The sequence below is a fragment of the Phascolarctos cinereus genome, unplaced genomic scaffold, assembly GCF_003287225.1.
Source record: "Phascolarctos cinereus isolate Bilbo 61053 unplaced genomic scaffold, phaCin_HiC Scaffold_5;HRSCAF=322, whole genome shotgun sequence".
In the NCBI taxonomy this organism is placed as follows: domain Eukaryota; kingdom Metazoa; phylum Chordata; class Mammalia; order Diprotodontia; family Phascolarctidae; genus Phascolarctos; species Phascolarctos cinereus.
The window spans coordinates 235,557,899-235,578,469 of NW_027555958.1; the positions used below are offsets into that span (position 1 = coordinate 235,557,899).

At 42.8% G+C, this 20,571-nt stretch overlaps 1 protein-coding gene across 4 annotated transcripts in view; it reads left to right on the forward strand.

Moving 5' to 3' along the window:
• Positions 1-20,571, forward strand: part of MOCS1 (molybdenum cofactor synthesis 1) — a 41,946-nt gene that overhangs the window by 8,102 nt on the left and 13,273 nt on the right. For 2 of the 4 annotated variants that reach the window (XM_020999551.1, XM_020999547.2), the window contains exons 2-7: positions 12,071-12,203; positions 12,896-13,063; positions 15,926-16,090; positions 18,580-18,641; positions 18,997-19,108; positions 20,292-20,404. In XM_020999551.1, coding sequence (XP_020855210.1) covers positions 12,071-12,203; positions 12,896-13,063; positions 15,926-16,090; positions 18,580-18,641; positions 18,997-19,108; positions 20,292-20,404 — 753 coding nt within the window. The remainder of the gene's footprint in view (positions 1-12,070; positions 12,204-12,895; positions 13,064-15,925; positions 16,091-18,579; positions 18,642-18,996; positions 19,109-20,291; positions 20,405-20,571) is intronic. The other 2 variants (XM_020999548.2, XM_020999549.2) reach the window with 2 other exon arrangements.

The window sequence follows — 20,571 nt, forward strand, 5'->3', positions numbered from 1 at the left end:
AGATGAGTAGGGGTGTATGTGGTGTTCAAGGAGGCCCAGCAACTCTGGTATGAGGGTTTGCTGCACCCTTTTCAGGGCTGCTCATCTACCTTTGAGGTCTACCTGTCACCCAACTTTCACCTGTGGCTCCAAGAAGTTGTAGCACATGCAGGGGCCACTTCCTGGCAGACCATCTTGGCAGATGGGCTAAACCAGGTTGAGGGGAACTGCCAGGCCTCAAACCTGTTGGTGAGTTAGTGGGGTGTCTACCTCAAGCATTTGAAGAATTACACCTGGCTGAATGGGGACTGAGAAAAAATTGTTCCAATAGCCACAAAGGCCACTGAAGTGCACCAGTGCCGTGGAGCACTTAGAGCTTGTCAGATGTTGAAGATGCCAAGGTCATCCACTGCATCCTGGGCCATCACCAGTCATCTTGACTTTTGTCTCGCCACTGGACTTTGATGATTCTGGAAGAAAGAGAAGCTGATGACTCACTTAAATCCAATTCATGCACAAGTCGAGACATAACCTGTGATGTCATTAGTCCTCTTAGAAAATGAAGGCCAAAGGGCGGAGCTAAGATGGCGGCATGAAAGCAGTGACTTGCTTGAGCTCTCCCCCAAAACCCCTCCAGATACACCTAAAAAAATGGCTCTAAATAAATTCTAAAGCAGCAGAACCACAAAAAGACAGAGTAAAACAAATTTCCAACTCAAGACAGCCTAGATGGTTGATCAGAAAGGCATATCGCGCCACGTGGGGAGAAGAGTGCAGTTTGGCATGGGTGCACAGGCCGCAGTGAACCTGGAGCAGGCCTCAGAGGAATGAATCACAGGCAGCTGTGGCGATTTCCAGACTCCTCAATCCACTAATGCCAAAGACAACTTAGAAGGTCAGTGGGAAAAGTCTGTTTCTACAGTGCTGAGAGAAGAGCTAGGTCAGAGCCAGCTCCAGAGTACAGAGCACAGGCGCCGAGTGGTGGCTGCGTTCTGAGCTTCCGGCCCACAGACTGAGGGGGAATCAAGTGGCTGATCAGAGCGGGTCTGCAGGGATCTCTTTGCTGGTGCTGAGGCAGGAATCTCTTGCTTTGCCAGTGCTTGGATCTGGGTCACTGTTCTGGGGTGAGGAGGAATGCTGGCGCAGTGGATCTTGTAGTGGTGGTGAAGAGGAAACCCACCTCACAATTCCAAGAGAGAAAAGACTGCTTGTGTCTGGTCACTCAAAGACCAGAGCACAGGCCAGGAAAAGAGTAAACACCTCGTCCCTTATCATACCACCTTGGAAGAACTGAAAATTTACAGGTCCCTAGAAGTATCTCTGAAAACAGCTATACAAACCCCCGAAGCTTGGGACAGTACATTCTCCACATTGGAAGCAGACTCTTACCTTAACAAAGAGTTTAAAACTCAAGTAGTTGGCTGGGATCATGAGCAAACCTCGCAAAAAGAGTCAGACTATATTATCTTACTTTGGTGACAAAGAAGATCAAAACATACAACCAGAAGAAGACAACAAAGTCAAAGCTCCTACATCCAAAGCCTCCAAGAAAAATATGAATCCGTCCCAGGCCTTGGAAGAGCTCAAAAGGGATTTTGAGAAGCAAGTAAGGGAAGTAGAGGAAAAACTGGGAAGAGAAATGAAAGTGATGCAAGAAAATCATGAAAAACAAGTCAACAGCTTGCTAAAGGAGACCCCCAAAATACTGAAAAAATAACACCTTAAAAAATAGCCTAACCCAAATGGCAAAAGAGGTCCAAAAAGCCAATGAGGAGAAGAATGCCCTAAAAAGAAAAATTGGCCAAATGGAAAAGGAAGTCCAAAAGCTTACTGAAGAAAATACTTCCTTAAAAATTAGAATAGAGCAATTGGAAGATAGTGACTTTATGAGAAATCAAGACACAGCAGAACAAATCCAAAAGAATGAAAAATTAGAAAACAATGTGAAATATCTCATTGGAAAAACAACTGACCTGGAAAATAGATCCAGGAGAGAGAATTTAAAAATTATTGGACTATCTGAAAGCCATGATCAAAAAAAGAGCCTAGACATCATCTTTCAAGAAATTATCAAGGAAAACTGCCCTGATATTTTAGAACCAGAGGGCAAAATAGAAATTGAAAGAATCCACAGATCTCCTCCTGAAAGAGATCCCCAAAGGAAAACTCCTAGGAATATTGTAGCCAAATTCCAGAGTTCCCAGGTCAAGGAGAAAATATTACAAGCAGCCAGAAAGAAACAATTCAAGTATGTGGAAACACAATCAGGATAACACAAGATTTAGCAGCTTCTACATTAAGGGACCAGGGCATGGAATATAATATTCGGAGGGCAAAGGAGATAGGATTACAACCAAGAATCACCTACCCAGCAAAACTGAGTATAATCCTTCAGGGGAAAAAATGGTCATTCAGTGAAATAGAGGACTTTCAAGCATTCTTGATGAAAAGACCAGAGCTGAATAGAAAATTTGACTTTCAAATACAAGACTCAAGTGGAACATGAAGAGGTAAACAGGAAAGAGAAATCATAAGAGACTTATTAAGGCTGAACTGTTTACATTCCTGCATGGAAAGATGATATTTATAACTCATGAGACCTTTGTCAGTATTAGGGTAGTGAGGGGAAAAATTATATGTATGTATGTATGATAGATAGATAGATAGATAGATAGATAGATAGATAGATAGATAGAGGGCACAGGGTGAGTTGAAGATGAAGGGTGATATCTGGAGAATAAAATTAAGGGTGAGAGAGGATTATACTAGGAGAAGGAGAAAGGGAGAGGTAGAATGGGGTACATTATCTGCACAAAACAGACAAGAAAAGGTTCTTACAGTGGAGGCAGGGGAAGGTGAGAGGAAATGAGGGAATCTTATTCTCATAGGATTTGGCTTAAGGAGGGAATAACATACACACTCAATTGGGTATGGAAATCTGTCTTACCCTACAGGAAAATAGGGAGGAAGGGACAAGAGAGCAGGGGATGATAGAGAGAAGGCAGATTGGGAAAGGGGTAATCAGAAGGAAGTACTTCTGAGGAGGGACAGGGTCAAAAGAAAGAATAGAATAGATGGGGGGAAGGATGGGATTAAGGGAAATAGAGTTAGTTTTTCACAACATGTCTACTATGGAAGTGTTTTGCATAACTGCACATGTATGGCTGTATTGATTGCTTGCCTTTTCAATGAGGGTGGGTGGGGAGAAGGGAGAAAATTTGGAACCAAAGTTTTAAAAACACATGTTTAAAAAAAATGTTTCCACATGCACTGGGAAATAAGAAATACAGGAAATGAGGTACAGAAATCTATCCTGCCCTACAGGAAATAGAAGGGGAAGGGGATAAGAGAAGGGGGGAGAGATAGAAGGGAGGGTCAGACTGGGGGAAGGGATATTCAGAATGCATGCCATCTTGGGGTGGGGAGAGGGGCAAGATGAGGTGAAAATTTGGAACTCAAAAACTTGTGGAAGTGAATGTTGAAAACTAAAAATAAATAAATTTATGTAGGAAAAAAAAAGAAATATAAAAATTTTTAAAAATATTTAAAAATAATGGAAAAGGAAAAAGAAAAGAAAATGAAGGCCAAATAACAGAACAGCAACAACAATAGCTCTTTCCTATCAGGAAAGATGATGGGGACAGAACAGGAACGGGAGACACTGAGGGAAAGACTGTCTAGATCAGCATTTACTCAGCCTTACTATATGGTCCCTGTCCTCAAGGGTTTCCCATTCTAATGGGGGAGACAACAGAAAAACAAGGATGTACATACAAGATAACTACAATGTAAATGGAGCATGAACTCAGGGGGAAGGCACTGGCGTTGGTGGGGAGCAGGAAAGGCCTCTTGCAGGAAATGAGATTTGATTAAGTCTTAAAGGAAGCCTGGGAAGCCAGGAAATAAAGGGGAGGAGGGAGAGAATTCCAGGTGGACAGCAAGTGAAATGGAGTCAGGAAATGGAGGACCCACAAGAAGGCCAATGGCAATGGATCACATTACAGGTGGAGAGGAGTAAAGTATAAAAAAACTGGAAATATAGCAAGGGCTTGGTTGTGAAAGGTTTTAAAAACCAAATAGGATTTTCTGTTTGATCCTAAAGGTAATAGGGAGCCATTGGAGTTTATTGAGTTGAGGGAGGGATGTGATGTGGTCAGATTTGCAGGAAGGTTACTTTGGGAGCTGAGTAGAGAAATGGACTGAAGTGGGAAGAGGACTGAGGCAGTGACACCAACCAGAAGACTATTCCAATAGTCCAGGAACCTGACCCCAGTGTATGGCTGAACTGGGGTGGGGTACTGCCTTGTGCCTACTCCCAAAGTCCAGTGTCCTTTTATATCTGAAATCTCACCGATTCCCCTAGCCCTCTGCCTGCCTCTCCCTTCCTTCCCCCCCAGGCTCTGCTACTTCCTTAACACCTCCTTTGGACTAAGGAGGCATGAAAGCTTAGCCGAGACAGTAGCTAAGGGGGTGGGGAAAGTGAGCGTGTGTTCCCGCAATTAGAAATAAACCTTTCTTTCTGGCAGGAGAAACAAGCGGAGTGGTACAAGTTGCTAGGTGCAGAGATGAGAAGTAACCTCCTCCTTCTCCTGCTGCTGCTCCTCCTCCTCTACCTCCTCCCTTTCTTCTTCCTTCTTCTTCTTACTACTACTACTACTACTACTACTACTACTACTACTACTACTACTACTACTACTACTACTACTACTTCTTCTTCGTCTTCTTCTTCTTCCATCCTCTTTTTCTTTCCTCCTCCTCCTCCTTCTTCTTCTTCTTCACATCATCATCATCATTATTATTGTCATCATCTGGCTTTGTTATAGCGACCAGGGGTGGGGAACCTGTGGCCTAGAGGCCACATTTGGCCCTCAAGTGCAGCCCTTTGACTGAATCCAAACTTCATAGAATGAATCCCTTTAATAAAAGGATTTGTTCTTAAAACTTGAACTCAGTCAAAAGGCTGCACCCAAGGACCTAGAAGGTCACATGTGGCCTCAAGGCCACATGTTCCCCACCCCTGGTGTCCCCTTGAAGTTTTCAAAATGCTTTATATATACCATATCACTAAATATAGTGGAAAGAGCTCTGTATTTGGACTCAGATGGCTTGGGTTTTATTTCTGTTCCTGTCGTTGACTGGGAAGTGAACTGGGCCAAGTCATTTAATTTGTGAGCCTCAGATATTCCATCTTTTTTTTCCCCACTAGGCGATGGGGTTAAGTGACTTGCCCAGGGCCACACAGCTAGTAAATTTTATGTGTTTGAGGCCGAGGTCACATTTGAACTCAGGTCCTCCTGACTCCAGGGCAATACTGTATCCACTAGCTGCCCCCAGATACTCCATCTTTAAGAAACAGTCCAATCATCAGTTCAATTAATTAATCAATAAGCACTTATTAAGCTATACACTATGAGCCAGGCTCTGTGATAGGCAGTGGGCATACAAAGACAAAAATGAAATAGTCTTGCCCTCTACAGCTTACATTCCAACAGGGGAGACAAGTTGCATGTGGATAATAAAACAGATATAAGATAACCTTGAGGGGGAGGGCACTAATATGTAGGAGGGTCTCACTTGAAGGAAATCAGGAATTTGAAAAGATGAAGGTGAGGGAGTATATTCCAGGCAAGGCGGACAACCAGTAAGTAGATCCAGAGAGGAGATGGAGTGTTGTGTGTAGGTCAGTGAGATTGGGCTGTGGAATATGTGGAAGAAAGTAATGTTTAATAAGTCTGGAAAGGTAGGGTAGAGCCTGGTTGCAAAGAGCTCTAAATGCCAAATGGAAGAGTTTATATTTGGTCCTAGAGGCCATTGGGTGACAATGGACTTTATTAAATCCGTGGGATTCAGGAAGAATCACTTTGGGAGCTCCAGGGAGGAAGAGCCAGAGTGAAAAAAGTCCTGAGGCTAGGAGACCAATTTGGAAAGTATTGCAATGGTCCAGGAAAGGAATAATTAGGAGAGTGGTGACCTCGTTAATGGAGAGAAGTGCATGTGTAGAGAGATATAGAGGAGGGAAAAAAAGGAAAGATATTTTTCTAACTTATTAAATGTTTACACAGTTCAAAGCATTGTGCTAGCTACCGGAGGGAAATTTGACCTTGTTTTCTTCTTAAATTCTGAACATAAACACCAAATAAAGAGGGTATTTCTATAGACAGAGTTTTAACAGAAGAGGATCTTGTTTGAAGTGTGTCGTTCTCTGCGTTGTACAGCTTGCTTTTTTAAAAAAAATATATCCAATATGTAACTTTCTAAGTTGTTTTGTTTATCTGTGATTCTTTCTGGACTTCATTCTCTACTGTGCATTTATAAAATAAAAACTGCTTCAATTACCCTTTTTTCTTCATTTTCTTTTTTTTTGTTTGTTTGTTTGCTTATCCCTGTTCCTTCTCTCCTTCGCACTCCATTCCAATTGGAAAAAAAAGAAAATCAGAGTCCTTGTTATGAATGTGCATAGCCAAGTAAAACAAATTCCTGCATTGTTGTGTCTGAAAATGTATTTCTTATTCTGCATCATGGGACTTTTACCTCCCTCAGTGGGTGGGTAATATGCTTCATTCTCTGTCCTCTGGAATCATGGTCAGTCATTGCATTGATAGGGTTGTTAGGGCTTTCAAAGTTGTCTGTCTTGATAATGTTATTGCAGAAATTGTTCTCTTAGCTCTACTCCCTTAATTATAGGTTCATATAATTCTTCCCAGGTTTCTTTGGTGGAATGATATGCTATTGCATTCACATACTATAATTTGCTTAGACGCTCCCTGATTAATGTGCATCTTCCTTAGTTTCTGGTTCTTGGTGATAACAAAAAGAGCTACCTTAAATATCTTTGTCCATTTAGGTCCTTTTCTTCTCTCTCTGATCTCTGTGGGGATATGGGCCTAGCAGTGGTATCCTCATTCAAAAGATATGTAGAATTTAGTGACTTTCGTACTGTAGTTCCATGCATTCTTTTAAAGAACAAATATGAATGGAATTCAGAATAAATATTACAATTATAGTCCCTACAGATGACCGAGAACTTAAGAAAAATGAGCACACAATTGGAAGCGAACAAAAATGAGGGGATGTAAATAATTTCATGTGTGTCCATAACTTGTTATTTATTAATTGTTGACTCAATTTGAAAGATGGGTGATGTTGACTTTAAATAGCAGCATCAAGCTGACCTTGTATTTTTGATCCTGTTCAACTGTTCTGGTTATATAGCATGACTTTTGTTGCTATTACTATTGACTTTGTGTGATTATAGGTGCCTTCACATGTTTTGTTCTTTTGGCTCTGCTTTCTTTGCTTGGAATCATGTTATGTAAGCCTTGCTGTATTTCTGTAAATTCTTCATACTAATTAGTTCTTTGAAAAAAAAAGAATGTTCCATGGACCTGTGGTCTGGTTCCCAGTATTGTTATTCTTCCATTTCTTCACTTGTGTCTGGCTCTTTGTGACCCCATTTGGGGTTTTCTTGGCCACAATACTGGAGGGATTTGCCATTTCCTTCTCCAACTCATTTTGACAGATAAAGAAACTGAGGCAAACAGGGTGAAGTGACTTGCCGAGAGTTACACAGCTAGTAAATGTCTGATGCTGGATTTGAACTCAGGAAGGAGAGTCTTCCTGACTCTAGGCCAGGCACTCTAGCCACTACTCAACCTGTCATCGTAATGAGTTACCTGAGGCACTGAGAAGGTATAGGCGATGATAAATTGCACAGTAGTTTACTGATGTGCATTGATAGTGGGAATTTTTTTTTCCTCCCCCACTGGGAACTTGGGTAGCTAGGTGGCTCAGTAGATAGAATGCCTGGCCTGGAGGCAGGAGGACATCTCACAGCCAGGATGTGTCAGAAACAGGACTTCCTGCCAACATTACCAGCTCTTTATCCACTAAATCTAGCGGCTGTTGTTTTTTATTGTATATTAATATTCCATTGGGCAGCTAGGTGGTGCGGTGGATAGAGTGCTGGCCCTGGAATCAGGGTTGACTTTATCTTCCTGGAGTCCAAATCTGGCCTTAGGCATTTAGTAACTGTGTGACCTTGGGCAAGTCACTTAACCCTGTTTATCTCAGTTTTCTCATCTGTAAAATGGGCTGGAGAAGGCAATGGCAAACCATTCCAGTATCTTTGCCAAGAAAATCCCAAATGGGGTCATAAAGAGTCGTTAAAACTGAAAGGACTGAACAACACCAATAATATTCCTTTATATTCATGGAACAATTTTTTTCAACCAGTCTCTAATCAGTGGGCACCTAGTTTGTTTCTATCTTTTTTTTTTTTTTGCTTTTACAAATGGTACTGCTAGGAATATCTTAGTATAGATTAAGCCTTGTTTTCTTGTTAATGACCTCTTTGGGGTGCATATATTTCTAGTAGTGAGACCATTGGGTCCAAGAGTGTAAGGAGTCTAATGTTATGATTCCACAGACTCTGCTTTCAAGGATATGATTATTAGCTTTAAATGAAAAAGAGAGACACAATTAACTATAACGTAAGGGTGAGGGAAAGAGAAATTCAAAGGAGAAGTCCAGGAAAAGTACCACGAGGCATTGGAGAAAGAAGAGATTGCTTTCAAGTGGGCGTGGGGATGGGGATGGGATTGGAAGGCTACCCAGAAGAAGTGGCGTCTGAGTTGGCCTGTAGAGGGAGATATTTAAACAGATGGAAACAACCAGGAATCCATTCCAGATGTGGCAGAATGAAAGCAAAGACTTTAATGGGGAATGAAGAGCAGTCTAGTTTAGCCAAAATGTGGAGTATATTCAGCTGAGTTGTGTGAGATTAGACAGATTTTGAGTGGATGAATGAAAAAGCACTTATCAGCGCTTACTATGTGCTAAGCATCTTGCTAAGCCTGGGGGATATAGATAGAAAAGCAAACCAGCCCCTACCCTCAAAGAACTTAAATTCTGCCAGGAGGATTCAGCACCTATAGGAGAGCCATGGCTAGGGAGGGGAATTTTATCTTGGAAAGTACTAGGCAGGGATTGTTGGTGTTATTCATTCATTTCATACCAAAACTCCGTTTCCAGGCCACCATTTCCCCATATGTGTTATCTCTTCCCCTAGGATGTAAGTTCCAAGCAAGCAGACTGGCCCCCTTCGAGAGCAAAGGACAAACAATAACAATAATGGTTTCAGTTGGTCTGACTCTTCATGACCCCGTTTAGGGTTTTCTTGGCAGAGATACTGGAGTGGTTTGCCATTTCCTTCTCCAGCCCATTTTATAGATGAGGAAACTGAGGCAAACAGGGTTAAGTGACTTGCCCAGGGTCACACAGCTAGTAAGTGTCTGAGGCCAGATTTGAACTTAGGTCTCCCTGACTCCAGCCCTGGTACTCTATCCACTGTAGCACCTAGCTGCCCCTTACAAGCAGGGGTTGTGTTGGTAAATGTTTAACAACTGGCTTTCTGGGAAAAAATGTAAGCAAAATAAACTTTTAAGTTTAATCCAAATTACTAACCTTTTCCTATTACTTTCTTGAGCCTAGACTTTCAACAAAACAATAATTCAAGCCTTGATTTGTAGCCTAAGTTATAAATGCTTTCACTGAAAATTTAACAATCAAGCTACAGCACACCCCTGGTTACAGGGAAAGTAAGTAGAGCCACAAGGGAGTAGATTTGGACACCCTTTCCAGGAGCAGTGGTGGTATTGATTTGATCCAGGTGGTATTGAGAAGATGGCAGGCGGGGGAGTCAAGTGAAGCATGGCTAGAGCAGCCACCCATGGCCACACATGGGACACTCACCAATTAGAACTTGACACCAGCCCTGGAGTCAGGAGGACCTGAGTTCAAATGCTGCTTCTGAATGTTAAGCTCTTTGTGTGTTCTTGGGCAAATCGCTTCAACCCCTGGACCTCAGTTTCTTCATTTGTGAAATGATGGGGTTAGACTACATGTAGGCTTCTGAGGTCTACTCTGGATCTATGAGCCTATGACCCAGTGTCACATCCTACCATTAATAGTTACTGAGTGAAATCACATGATCTCTCAGCGTGTCAGGCAACTATTTATGACGTAAGTAGATGAATCATAGTCTGGTTGCAATCTGGATTGGTGGAGAGAATTTCCATACTGGAAGTTCCTATGCTGGTGAAATTATAGATTCTTCAGGGATTCATTTAATTGCAAAAATAATAAATTATTTAACCTCATAGCATATCTTAGCACTTATGTAGTCTAACCCCCTAGTTTTGTTTTGGTTAATTGGAACTTGTAAAACACTTTTCTCACACACACTCTTGTGAGGTCAGTAGTGTATTAACATTTTCTCTTAATATATGAGTAACTTGAGGCCCAGGGAGGTTAAGTGAGTTGCCCATGGTCCCACAGCATACAGTGGAAAGAACACCAGCTTTGCAGTCATAGGAGCTAACTTCAAATCCTGCCTGCTCTTTATTACCTATATGACCTCGGGTAAGGCATCTAACCTCCTTTGCCCTCAGTTCCTCATCAATAAAATGAAGGTGTTAGGTTATCTAGTTTTCAAGTTCCCTTCTGGCTCTAAATCTCTGGTCACATTATCTCATGTTCACAATGTCTCTTGACCCCAAATCTTATAATCTTTCCATTATACTCTGAAAACTTGAGCCTCCTACTCCTATGGACCAGAAAAATGTGGGATGGAGAAGGACTGACTCAGTTTGTGACCTGAGCTCTGGGTTTCAGTTCTCTACTCTGTAAAATAGGGAGAATGATCCTTGATCCCTAACCCTACCCGGTCAGCATGAGACCATAAATGGGAAAGTACTTGGACAAGTCAGTGGCATTTGCCACCTGTAAGGGACGATAAAGTGCCTTCCCCTCTAAGATTGCCTTTTACTTTTCTCCATTATTGTTCATTATTTTAGTCGTGTCTGACTCTTCATGACCCCATTTGGGGTTCTTTTGGCAAAGATGCCAGAGTGGTCTGCCATTCCTTACTCCAGCTCATTTTTACAGATGAGGAAACTGAGGCAAACAGGGTTAAATGACTTGCCCAGGGTCACACAGCTACTAAATGTCTGAGGTCAGATTCGAACTCAGAAGATGAGTCTTTCTGACTCCAGGCCCAGCACTCTGTACACTGTGGGGCCACCTAGCTGCCCTTCTACTTACTCTATGTTTTTGCATGTTCATATTTATTTACATGTTGTCTACATCATTAGAATATAACCTCCTTGAGGGCAGGGGTTGTTTTTGCCTTTCTTTATGTACTCAATTACATGCATTTTTTGGAAAGATTTTGAGTTCCTTCCCTCCCCTCCCCCTCCCCAAGACAGCAAGCAATCTGAAATACAATCATGTAAAACATATTTCAACATCAATCATGTTGTGAGAGAAGAAACAGAATAAAATGAAAAAAAAACACAAAACAAACAAAAAAAGGTGAAAATAGTACGCTTTGATCTGTGTTCAGATGCCATCAGTTTTTTCCCTCTATGTGGATAGCATTTTCCATTATGAGTCTTTTGGAATTGTCTTGGATCATTGTATTGCTGAGAAGAGCTAAGTCCATCATAGTTGATCATTGCACAGTGTTACAATTACTGTGTAAAATGTCCTCGTGGTTCTGCTCACTTCACTCAGCACCAATTCATGTAAGTCTTTCCAGTTTTTTCTGAAATCCTCCTGCTCATCATTTCTCATAGCACAATAGTATTCCATTACATTCATATACCACAACTTGTTCAGCCATTCCCTAGTTGGGGAGGCATCCCCTCAATTTCCAATTCTTTGCTACCACAAAAAAAAAGAGCTGCCACAAATATTGTTGTACAGGTAGGTCCTTTTTCCTTTTTTTATGATGTCTTTGGGATACAGACCTAGTGCTAGGTCAAAGGGTATACACAATTTTATAGCCCTTTAGGCATAGTTCCAAATTGCTCTTCAGAACGGTTGGATCAGTTCACAACTCCAGCAACAATGCATTCGTGTCCCAATTTTTGATTGGTTTCTGATCAACTTCTTCATTAATCATTCTAGGAGAGGTTTTCTCTTCTTTACCCTAACCCTTCTTTATCTTTCTTTGTATTCCTCAGTGCTTCTTAGCACAGATCCTGGCACATACTAAGTGCTTAATAAATAATAACAAGGTTTATCTCTGCAGGTGTTATCCCCAGCCAAGAGGAGGGAGTTCCTACGAGATCATGCTGCCCCCTTCTCTGCTTTCCTCACTGACAGCTTTGGCAGAAAACATAACTACCTGCGCATTTCCCTCACTGAGAAATGTAACCTTCGTTGTAAGTTGGTATTCTCCTTTTCCCCCGCATTGATACAATTTTGGCTCTCCACTGCTGCCATCCTAGCCAGCCGAACATCTGCCCCATTAATTAAATGACTCCCAGATCTCACTTCCTCTAGGAAGCCTTCCAACCACTCAGAGAAGAGTTCGTGGCTGTTCTTTTTACTGTCCACTATGGACATGGAGCTTCCATACTTACCTACTCCAATAATCAGCATTTCAACACAAGGGATGAAATTTAGGATTGAGTTAGGGCTAAGACAAGGAGTAGACTGGATTTTTAAGATTAAGATTTAGGCTGTGTCTAATAGTAGCCGTCTGGGGAGGGGAAGGGGGGAGAAAAAAAGGAAAAAAAGAAAGTTACACTATAACTTTATTATATTTATAAAAGGACTAGCAAGTTATACATAATAGATTTGCAGTTTCATGTGCAATCATCTTTTTTCTATTCTACTATGTTATGGAAATGCTTGTTTTATTAAGTTCAGGATAAAAAAAAGATTAAGATTTCAGTTGGGTGTTAGGGTCAGGTCTGGATTAGGCTTGGGTCAGGGTTGTAGCTGTGTTTAGGGTGAGGATGTGACTGTATGTTGTAGTTAGGGGAGGATAAGACTTGGAGGAAACAGAAGACTGCTCTTTGAGGGAGCCTTAGACCTGACTACTCTCCCTACTTACCACCCCCCTTCCCAGGTCAGTACTGTATGCCTGAGGAGGGCGTCCCGCTAACTCCCAAGGCTGACCTGTTGACCACAAGGGAGATTCTGACCCTTTCCCGGCTCTTTGTGAAGGAAGGGGTGGACAAGATCCGACTCACGGGTGGGGAGCCTCTCATCAGACCTGACGTGGTAGATATTGTGGGTGAGTCCTGGCTGAATCTGGAACTTTCACCCTCTGTCCCTGCTACCTCCTTCCCTCCTTTCTCACTCCAATTGGGTGTGATGGATATCTGGGCTAAATCTAGCACTTTCTGGTCCTTGACTTTCCGGAGGTGTCTGTAAAATATGCCACGTACTTGTCCTATGGCTTAAAGTCTCCAGCTGCTGCTGTCAGGAGCCACCTGGTACTGTTACGACTGCTTTTCAGCATTGAATGCTGCTCATACAGCCAAAGTGAAGCTCCTGCCCCACTTCATCTCCTTCCAGTCCCTGCCCTCTGCCCTTTCCCTCCCCTACCACTCAGCTCCTTGACTTTTCATCTGTGCCCACCCTGAGCTCTGCCCCACTTTTTAAAGCCAAATCCTGATAGCGTTTCAATCCAGCCTTCCTGCTTCCAGGCACTTCTTGTATGAGTGTGTGATTGTATGGCAAGAGCCCTAGATTCGGAGTGAGCTTGGCTTCAAATCCTGGTTCTGCTACTTATCACATTGTGACCTTGGGCAATTAATTTCCCTTCTCTGGGCCTCAATTTCCTCATCTATAAAATGAGAGACTTGGCCTGGTTCATGTGTAAGATCCCTTCCAGTTATAAATCCTATGATTACCCTATTGTTCTCTCTCTCCTCCCCACCTCCCCCTAAAAAAGCACTCTCTCAGGGATATTGGGACATTCATTCAAAGAAAAATGGTCTCCTTGGGGGAGCAGGGCTCTCCTGGGTGTTGCTTTGGGGGTCAGGCTGTATTCTCAGACTTACCCTGAACCCCATAAACTCTGCTTGTTGCCAGCTTCCTCCTCATCTCCCTCCTCTCAGGTCCCTCACCCCACCTCAGCCAAGTCCCTACCATTATCTTTCTGGAGACAGTGTAGGTGGGGATTTGGATTAGAGATAGTGATAACAGTTGGCAAGATATAGTCAACTAAGTACTTTCACTTCATTGTTTCTTCAGATCCTCACACCAACCTTAGGAAGCAGCAAGTAAGGTATCACTATCCTTATTTTATTAAGGAAGAAAATGAGTCACAGAGAGGTGAAGGGACTTGCTTGGGGTCACACAGTAAGTTAGTAATGGGGCCAGGACTCCCTCAGACCTAGGGCTCTTGCCAGTATGCTGCAGCTCTCTTTACAGAAATGATGGGCTATGGGTGGTCGGTCATAGATATGAGAGGGGTTGGGCTACATAGCATCGGTAGCTAGAGCCCTGATTGTGATTTGGCCTCAAAAGCTAGCTGGGTGGATCAGTCTCCAAGCCTCTGGGTAGGAGGATGGCAGGTAAAGCACCTCCCTCCCTGGGAGAGGTTTTAAAAACAGTGTAACTGTGATCTCTTACATTTTGTGACAGTTGTTGATACACACTTTCCCCTCTAAGATATAATCTTATCTTAGCCTTATATTGTTTTGTTATTGTTATTCAGCTGTTTCAGTGATGTACGACTTTTTTTGAGACCCCATTTGGGGTTTTCTTGGCAGAGATACTGGAATGGTTTGCTGTTTTCTTCTCTAACTCATTTTATAGATGAGGAAATTGAGACAAACAGGGTTAAGTGATTTGCCCAGGGTCACACAGCTAGGAAGTGTCTAAGGCCAGATTTGAACTTAGGAAAATGGGTCTTCCTGATTCCAAGCCCAGTATTCTATCCACTGCGCTATTCAACTCCCCATTTGTGGTTTTCTTGGCTAAGATGCTGGAATGGTTTGCCATTTCCTTCTCCAGCTCATTTGACAGATGAGGAGACTGAGGCAAACAGGGTTAAGTGACTTGCCCAGGGTCACACAGCTAGTAAGTGTCTAAGGCCAAATTTTAACTCTGAGCTTGGCTTCACGCTGTCATATTGTTGCTTAATAAATATTTCTTCAGTGAAAAACAGCTGTATTAGGTCAAGCCTGAGGGTGAGAAATAGGCTTGGGGAAGGGGGACAAACCTTGTAATGAAACGATCAGTCTCAATCCCAGCTGTGTAGCTTTTCTAGCTGTGTAATCTTCACTAAATCCCTGCCCAGCTCTGGACCTTTTAAAATGGAGGAGTTGGTCCGGCTTACTGGCGTCGAGCTCCAATAGAAATGTGGACACTAAACTGTTCATCAGGATCTCTGTGGGCTGCATATTGACTTAGAAAATCACTTGTTAATGTCATCTACGTTCTGTTGTATTTTAATTTATTTTGTGAAATATTCCCCAGTTACGTTTTGATCTGGTTCAGCCTCATGTGGATTCTGCTGCCTGTTTGACACCTCTGGTCTAAATGACTGGCGTGGTTCCTTTTAGCTCTGAATCTTATGATACTATGAAAGTTGCCACTGTTCCTTGCCTCCACTACCTCCTGCACTCATCCACCCATACAACTAGCCAGTATCTCCTTTAGCAAACACTGAAAATCCTTCCCTCCTCCTGGCAAGGGGGAAACCACACAGTGAAACTGAACCAATTCTGCATCTCACTGTAGGCCCGCTGCCTGGTTTCATGGTCGCACTTGCCTGATTTCTTCATTGGTTCTGGGCTCAAGTTCAAGCATAGAGCTGAACTGAAAATGCTCACGAGCAAATGAGTAAGGTGGAGAGTGGGAGTGGGAGGGGGAAGCCAGGGTGGAGGGGTCCATGTTGAAAATCACCATATTGGTTAAAAAAAAAAAGTCTAGTTATTGCATATGGTGAGTTTTGTGGCATCTGACCTCAACCCTAATTAACAGTTCCATCCATGTAATCTAAGGTCCCAGGAACAGCCTGAATAATAAAGATCCAAAGAGGGTTGAAAAGTCTTCTTTTGGCCAAAAGTTTCACCTTCCTTTGGGGAACACAAACTAGTCAGAATTTGATTCCTTCATTACCTCTTTCCTATTCACCCCACAGCTCAACTTCAACAGCTGGATGGCCTGAAGACCATTGCCATCACCACCAATGGGATCAACCTCGCCCGGCTGCTACCTCGGCTCCAGGGAGCTGGGCTCAATGCCATCAACATCAGCCTAGACAGCCTAGTGCCGGCAAAGTTTGAGTTCATCGCTCGTAGGAAAGGTGACCAGAGCAGATCTATGGGAGGGCGGCACCACTACTAGGGAATGGATGGGTTCAAGTGGAGGTAATATGGAGCCAATCCATATTGGTTTCTTAGCCAGGGTTGGTGGTGAGGTTGAACTGGTCATCTTCCATTGTCCCTGTCATTCCTCTTATCCCGGAGTCAATCAAGGACATGTTGAAATGTTAAAGATGTAGGGGTAAGAAGAAAGAGGAAACTGACCTGAGATTTCCCAGGTCAGAGTCAGCTCAAGCCTTACTGAATGCTTCTAAAAAATCATTTAAATTCACTTAAGTATTACTTGAGTGCTTACTGTGTATTCCTTGCCATGCACAAAGATGAACAAGACCTTGTCCCTGCCTGCAAAAAGCTTAATAGTCTAGCAGGGGAGATTGAAACACAGTCACAGAATTTCAGAGTAGGAACCAACTTTAGTCCCAAACCTTCACCTCACATTTGAAGAAATAAAAGGAGAAATAACTTGCCAAGGGTCATACAGAGCTAGGGGTACAGACTGGGAGTCTGGCATTCCAGTCCAGTGTTCTTTCCATTATACTTAGCTCCCTCGCACTTGCATTCTGTGTTATACTGTTGTTATTTGTAAGTACCTTAAGAGAAAATAAGCACTAAAGGAACTCAGGGATAGGAACTGGTCCTGTGATTTCAATAGTACAAGGAACTAGAGCTGGGGAAGGTACGGCCTTGAAGCACACATGGCCTTCTAGGTCCCCAAATGCGGCCTTTTGACTTTTATTAAAGGATTTGTTCTGTGAAGTTTGGACCTAGAGGGCCACATGGCCTCAGCTTCCCACCCCTGGATAGACTCTTCCAGAGTCTTCCAGAGTCTATCTCTTCAAGATAGATTCATTGAGTAGAGCATACATCCACTATGTGTCCAAGATGGAACTTGAACTCAGGTCTTTTGGGCTCCAAGGCCAGCTCTTTATCCACCATGCCAGGCTTCTTCTCACTCAGAGGAAAGAAGAAAATGAATCACTAAGTCATAATGGATTAGAGAAGGCTTTGTGGAGTTCCTAAAGAAAAGGATGTCCCTGAAGAGGGAGGGTATCCCACACAAAGGGAACATGGCTCATGCAAGGAGGAAGGAGGGAACGGTAAGAGATCAGGAAACAATTTGGGTTAGTCTGGTACCTGGAGTGTACAAAGAAGAGGAAGTCTGAAAAAAATCAGAGAAGGATGGTTGAGTCGAGTGTGAAGGGTCTTAGCTGCCAGGGGAGGAATTGTGAGTGTGAATGTGTGTGTGTGTGTGTGTGTGTGTGTGTGTGTATGTATGTATGTATGTATGTGTGTGTGTGTGAGAGAGCGTGTGTGTGAGAATGTGTGTGTGTGTATGTGAGAGGGAGTGTGTGTGTGTGTATGTATGTATGTGTGTGTGTGAGAGAGAGCATGTGTGTGAGAATGTGTGTATGTGTATGAGAGAGAGTGTATGTGAGAGGGAGTGTGTGTGTGTGTGTGTGTGTGTGTGTGTGTGTGTGTTGCAGGCAATAGGAGCCATTGAAAGTTTTTAACCATGAGTGAAGGGGATTGGAGCTGTGTGTCAGAAACATTATTCAAGCATCACACTTTGCAGGATGTTCTGAATTAGGTGGCGATGGTAGTATGAGTGGAGATTTTGTGCTAAAGTGATAAGGAAAATTTTGAGAGATTCCAGAGGTCGGAAGTAAGTGATCAGGGGACCAAATGGCAAGATGACTGATAATATTACTTTGTTTTTTAAAGCCAGATTGCGATTTCAACAGTATAGGGGAGTCCTAATGCTTTAAATGAAAGAACTCTTAATAACGAAATTTCCTCCTCCAGTGCAAAATGGCCCCTGCTTTGCAATATATACTCATATTGAATTGCTTCTCTAAGAAAACTGAGAAGCAATGTGGTATGGTGGTATCCACTGTATTAACTTAGAAAACCACCAAGTAACATTATATCTGTTGTGTTGTATTTTTATTTATTTTGTTAAACATTTCCCAATTTCATTTTAATCTGGTTCAGGCAGCACTGGGGAGGTTTTGCACAGTGAGTCTGACCCCTCTGATGTAGTGGATAAAAAGTAGAGTTTGGAGTTGGGAAGACCTGAGTTTCAGTCCTGTTTCTGACATATACTGGCTGTGTGACCCTGGGTAAGTCACTTAATCTCTTGGAGCCCCAGGACACTTTGTAATATTTTCCATTACCCACTCATAAATTGTAGTGACAGTCCTTAGCAGGATAATCCAGAACACTGGAATAACCAAAGGGAATTCTGTTTGGCTTTGGAATTCCCTGTAGGATTTGTACATAGCAGATTGGGCTTCTCCATGGAGTTTGGGCCTGGTTACTGATTCTGCTGTGAATTTGCATATTGGAAAGAAACACCAAAGAGACAATTGAGTGTAGAACAATAACGATCACCACCATCACAACTGCCCAGGGGTGTATGAGGGTAAAGAAGCTTTAACCCCCCATCTCATCCCCCTTCTTCCCCATACAGGCTTTCACAAAGTTATGGAAGGCATCCATAAGGCCATTGAGTTGGGTTTTGACCCTGTCAAGGTGAGGAGGTATTTGTTTGCTGTTAATTCCTTATCCCATTTGCTTCCCTTCCCCACTGGCCCCTTTTTTTCACATCAGCTCCCTGGCCCATAGATGACCTTCCAGGTGTACGTTCTCTTAGCTCCCAACCCTGTCCTTCATCTCTTCTAGTCCCATTCATCTGACATTACCAACCCCAGAAGGCATCAAGAAAAGAGGGAGGGGGACACAAAAAGAAATGATAAGGAGGGAGAAAGACAATGAAAAGTGCTGGGAGCTATCAGGATCGCCAGGGGACTGTTGTGTTTGGGGCTGCTTGGGTTGGGGGTTGGCTTGGATAATATTGAGTGTCAGTGTGCCGCCCCTTCCTGGCCAGGTGAACTGTGTGGTGATGCGTGGCCTGAATGAAGATGAGCTGCTGGATTTTGTGGCCCTCAGTGAGGGGCTCCCACTGGACGTGCGCTTCATCGAGTACATGCCCTTTCATGGTTAGTGACTGGGCTATGGGAAGAGTCCCATGACTTAAAAGACCAAGCTTTGCCTGGGCCATGTTGTGGGAGTGGCAAGTATCATCATGGCTTCAATGTTGAGGGGTCTAGTTGCCCCCAACAATGGATCTCTTTGGGATCTCTGATACTGTGTCAGAATTTCTTAGGGATACCTTAGTGACTTCACTGAAGATGTCTTAACTATTTACCCACTTCTATGCCCTAGAAGAAGAGCCATGAGTAGCAGGGATTGGAGTGGGGTTGGGGGTAGGGATTGGGATCAGAAAATCATGTTAGAGCCAGAAGAAACCTTAGGCATCATCTAGTCCAACTCCTTTATTTTATAGACAATTGAACCGAGCTTCAGAGAATCAAAGTGGCTTGCCCATAGTTGAAGAGCTAGGGATTTGAACCCTGATTGTGTGACTCCCAATAATAATAATAATAATAATAATAATTAATAATAATAACATAGCATTTATATAGAGCTTTAATTTTTGCAAAATGCTTTATGATTATCAACTTATTTTGTTTTCACAACAGCCGTGGGAGGTAGGTGCTATTATTGTCCCCATTTTATAGTGAGGAAACTTAGGCAAGCAGATCCTAACTTGCTCAGGGTCACACAGCTCCTAATTATCTGCAGCTGGATTTCAACTCAAGTCTTTTTCTGACTCTAGGTTCAGCGCTCTGTCCACTGCACCACCTAGCTGCCTATTTACTATGAATAACTCACATTTTTGTAGCACTGTATGGTTTACAAAGCCCTTTCCTCACAAAAATCCTATGAGGTAGATAGTGAAAATATCATTATCCCCATTTGACAGTTGAGGCTTTGAGAGGCAAATGATTTGCCCATCTCCACTTTGCTACTAAGATTCTCATACTGGAAGGGAAATATGATGAGGTGAATTTTGAGGGTCCTATGCAAATGTGAAGATTCTGTGATTCTCTAAATGTGTAATTTTTATAATGATGATAATAGCTACTGTTTTCATAGCCCTCAGAAGTATATAAAGTACTTTCCTCAGAACAATCCTGCGAGGCAGGGAATGCAATTATTATTATGTCCATCTTACCAAAAGGGAAACTGAAGTGAAATAACTTGTCAAGGATCACAGAATTTGGGCAATGTTGTGATCTTCTGGAAAGTGACCAAGGCGGCTGTGTGCTGCCCCCACAGGTAACAAGTGGAACTTTAAGAAGATGGTCAGTTATACGGAAATGCTGGACATGATCCACCAGCGCTGGCCAGAGCTGGAGAAGCTACCAGAGGAAGCCTCTAGCACAGCTAAGGTTGGAAGGGAAATGGGACTGGGGTCTGAGGCAGGGAGATTAGCCTGTGTCTTCCTTCTAGAGGAAGTGAGTATTTGGCAGAGAGTAGGAAGTCTGGATTGACCTTCTAGAAGGGTAGAATAAGGTAAGATAATAGAAAACAAACAGAACAAACAAAAAAAACTTGT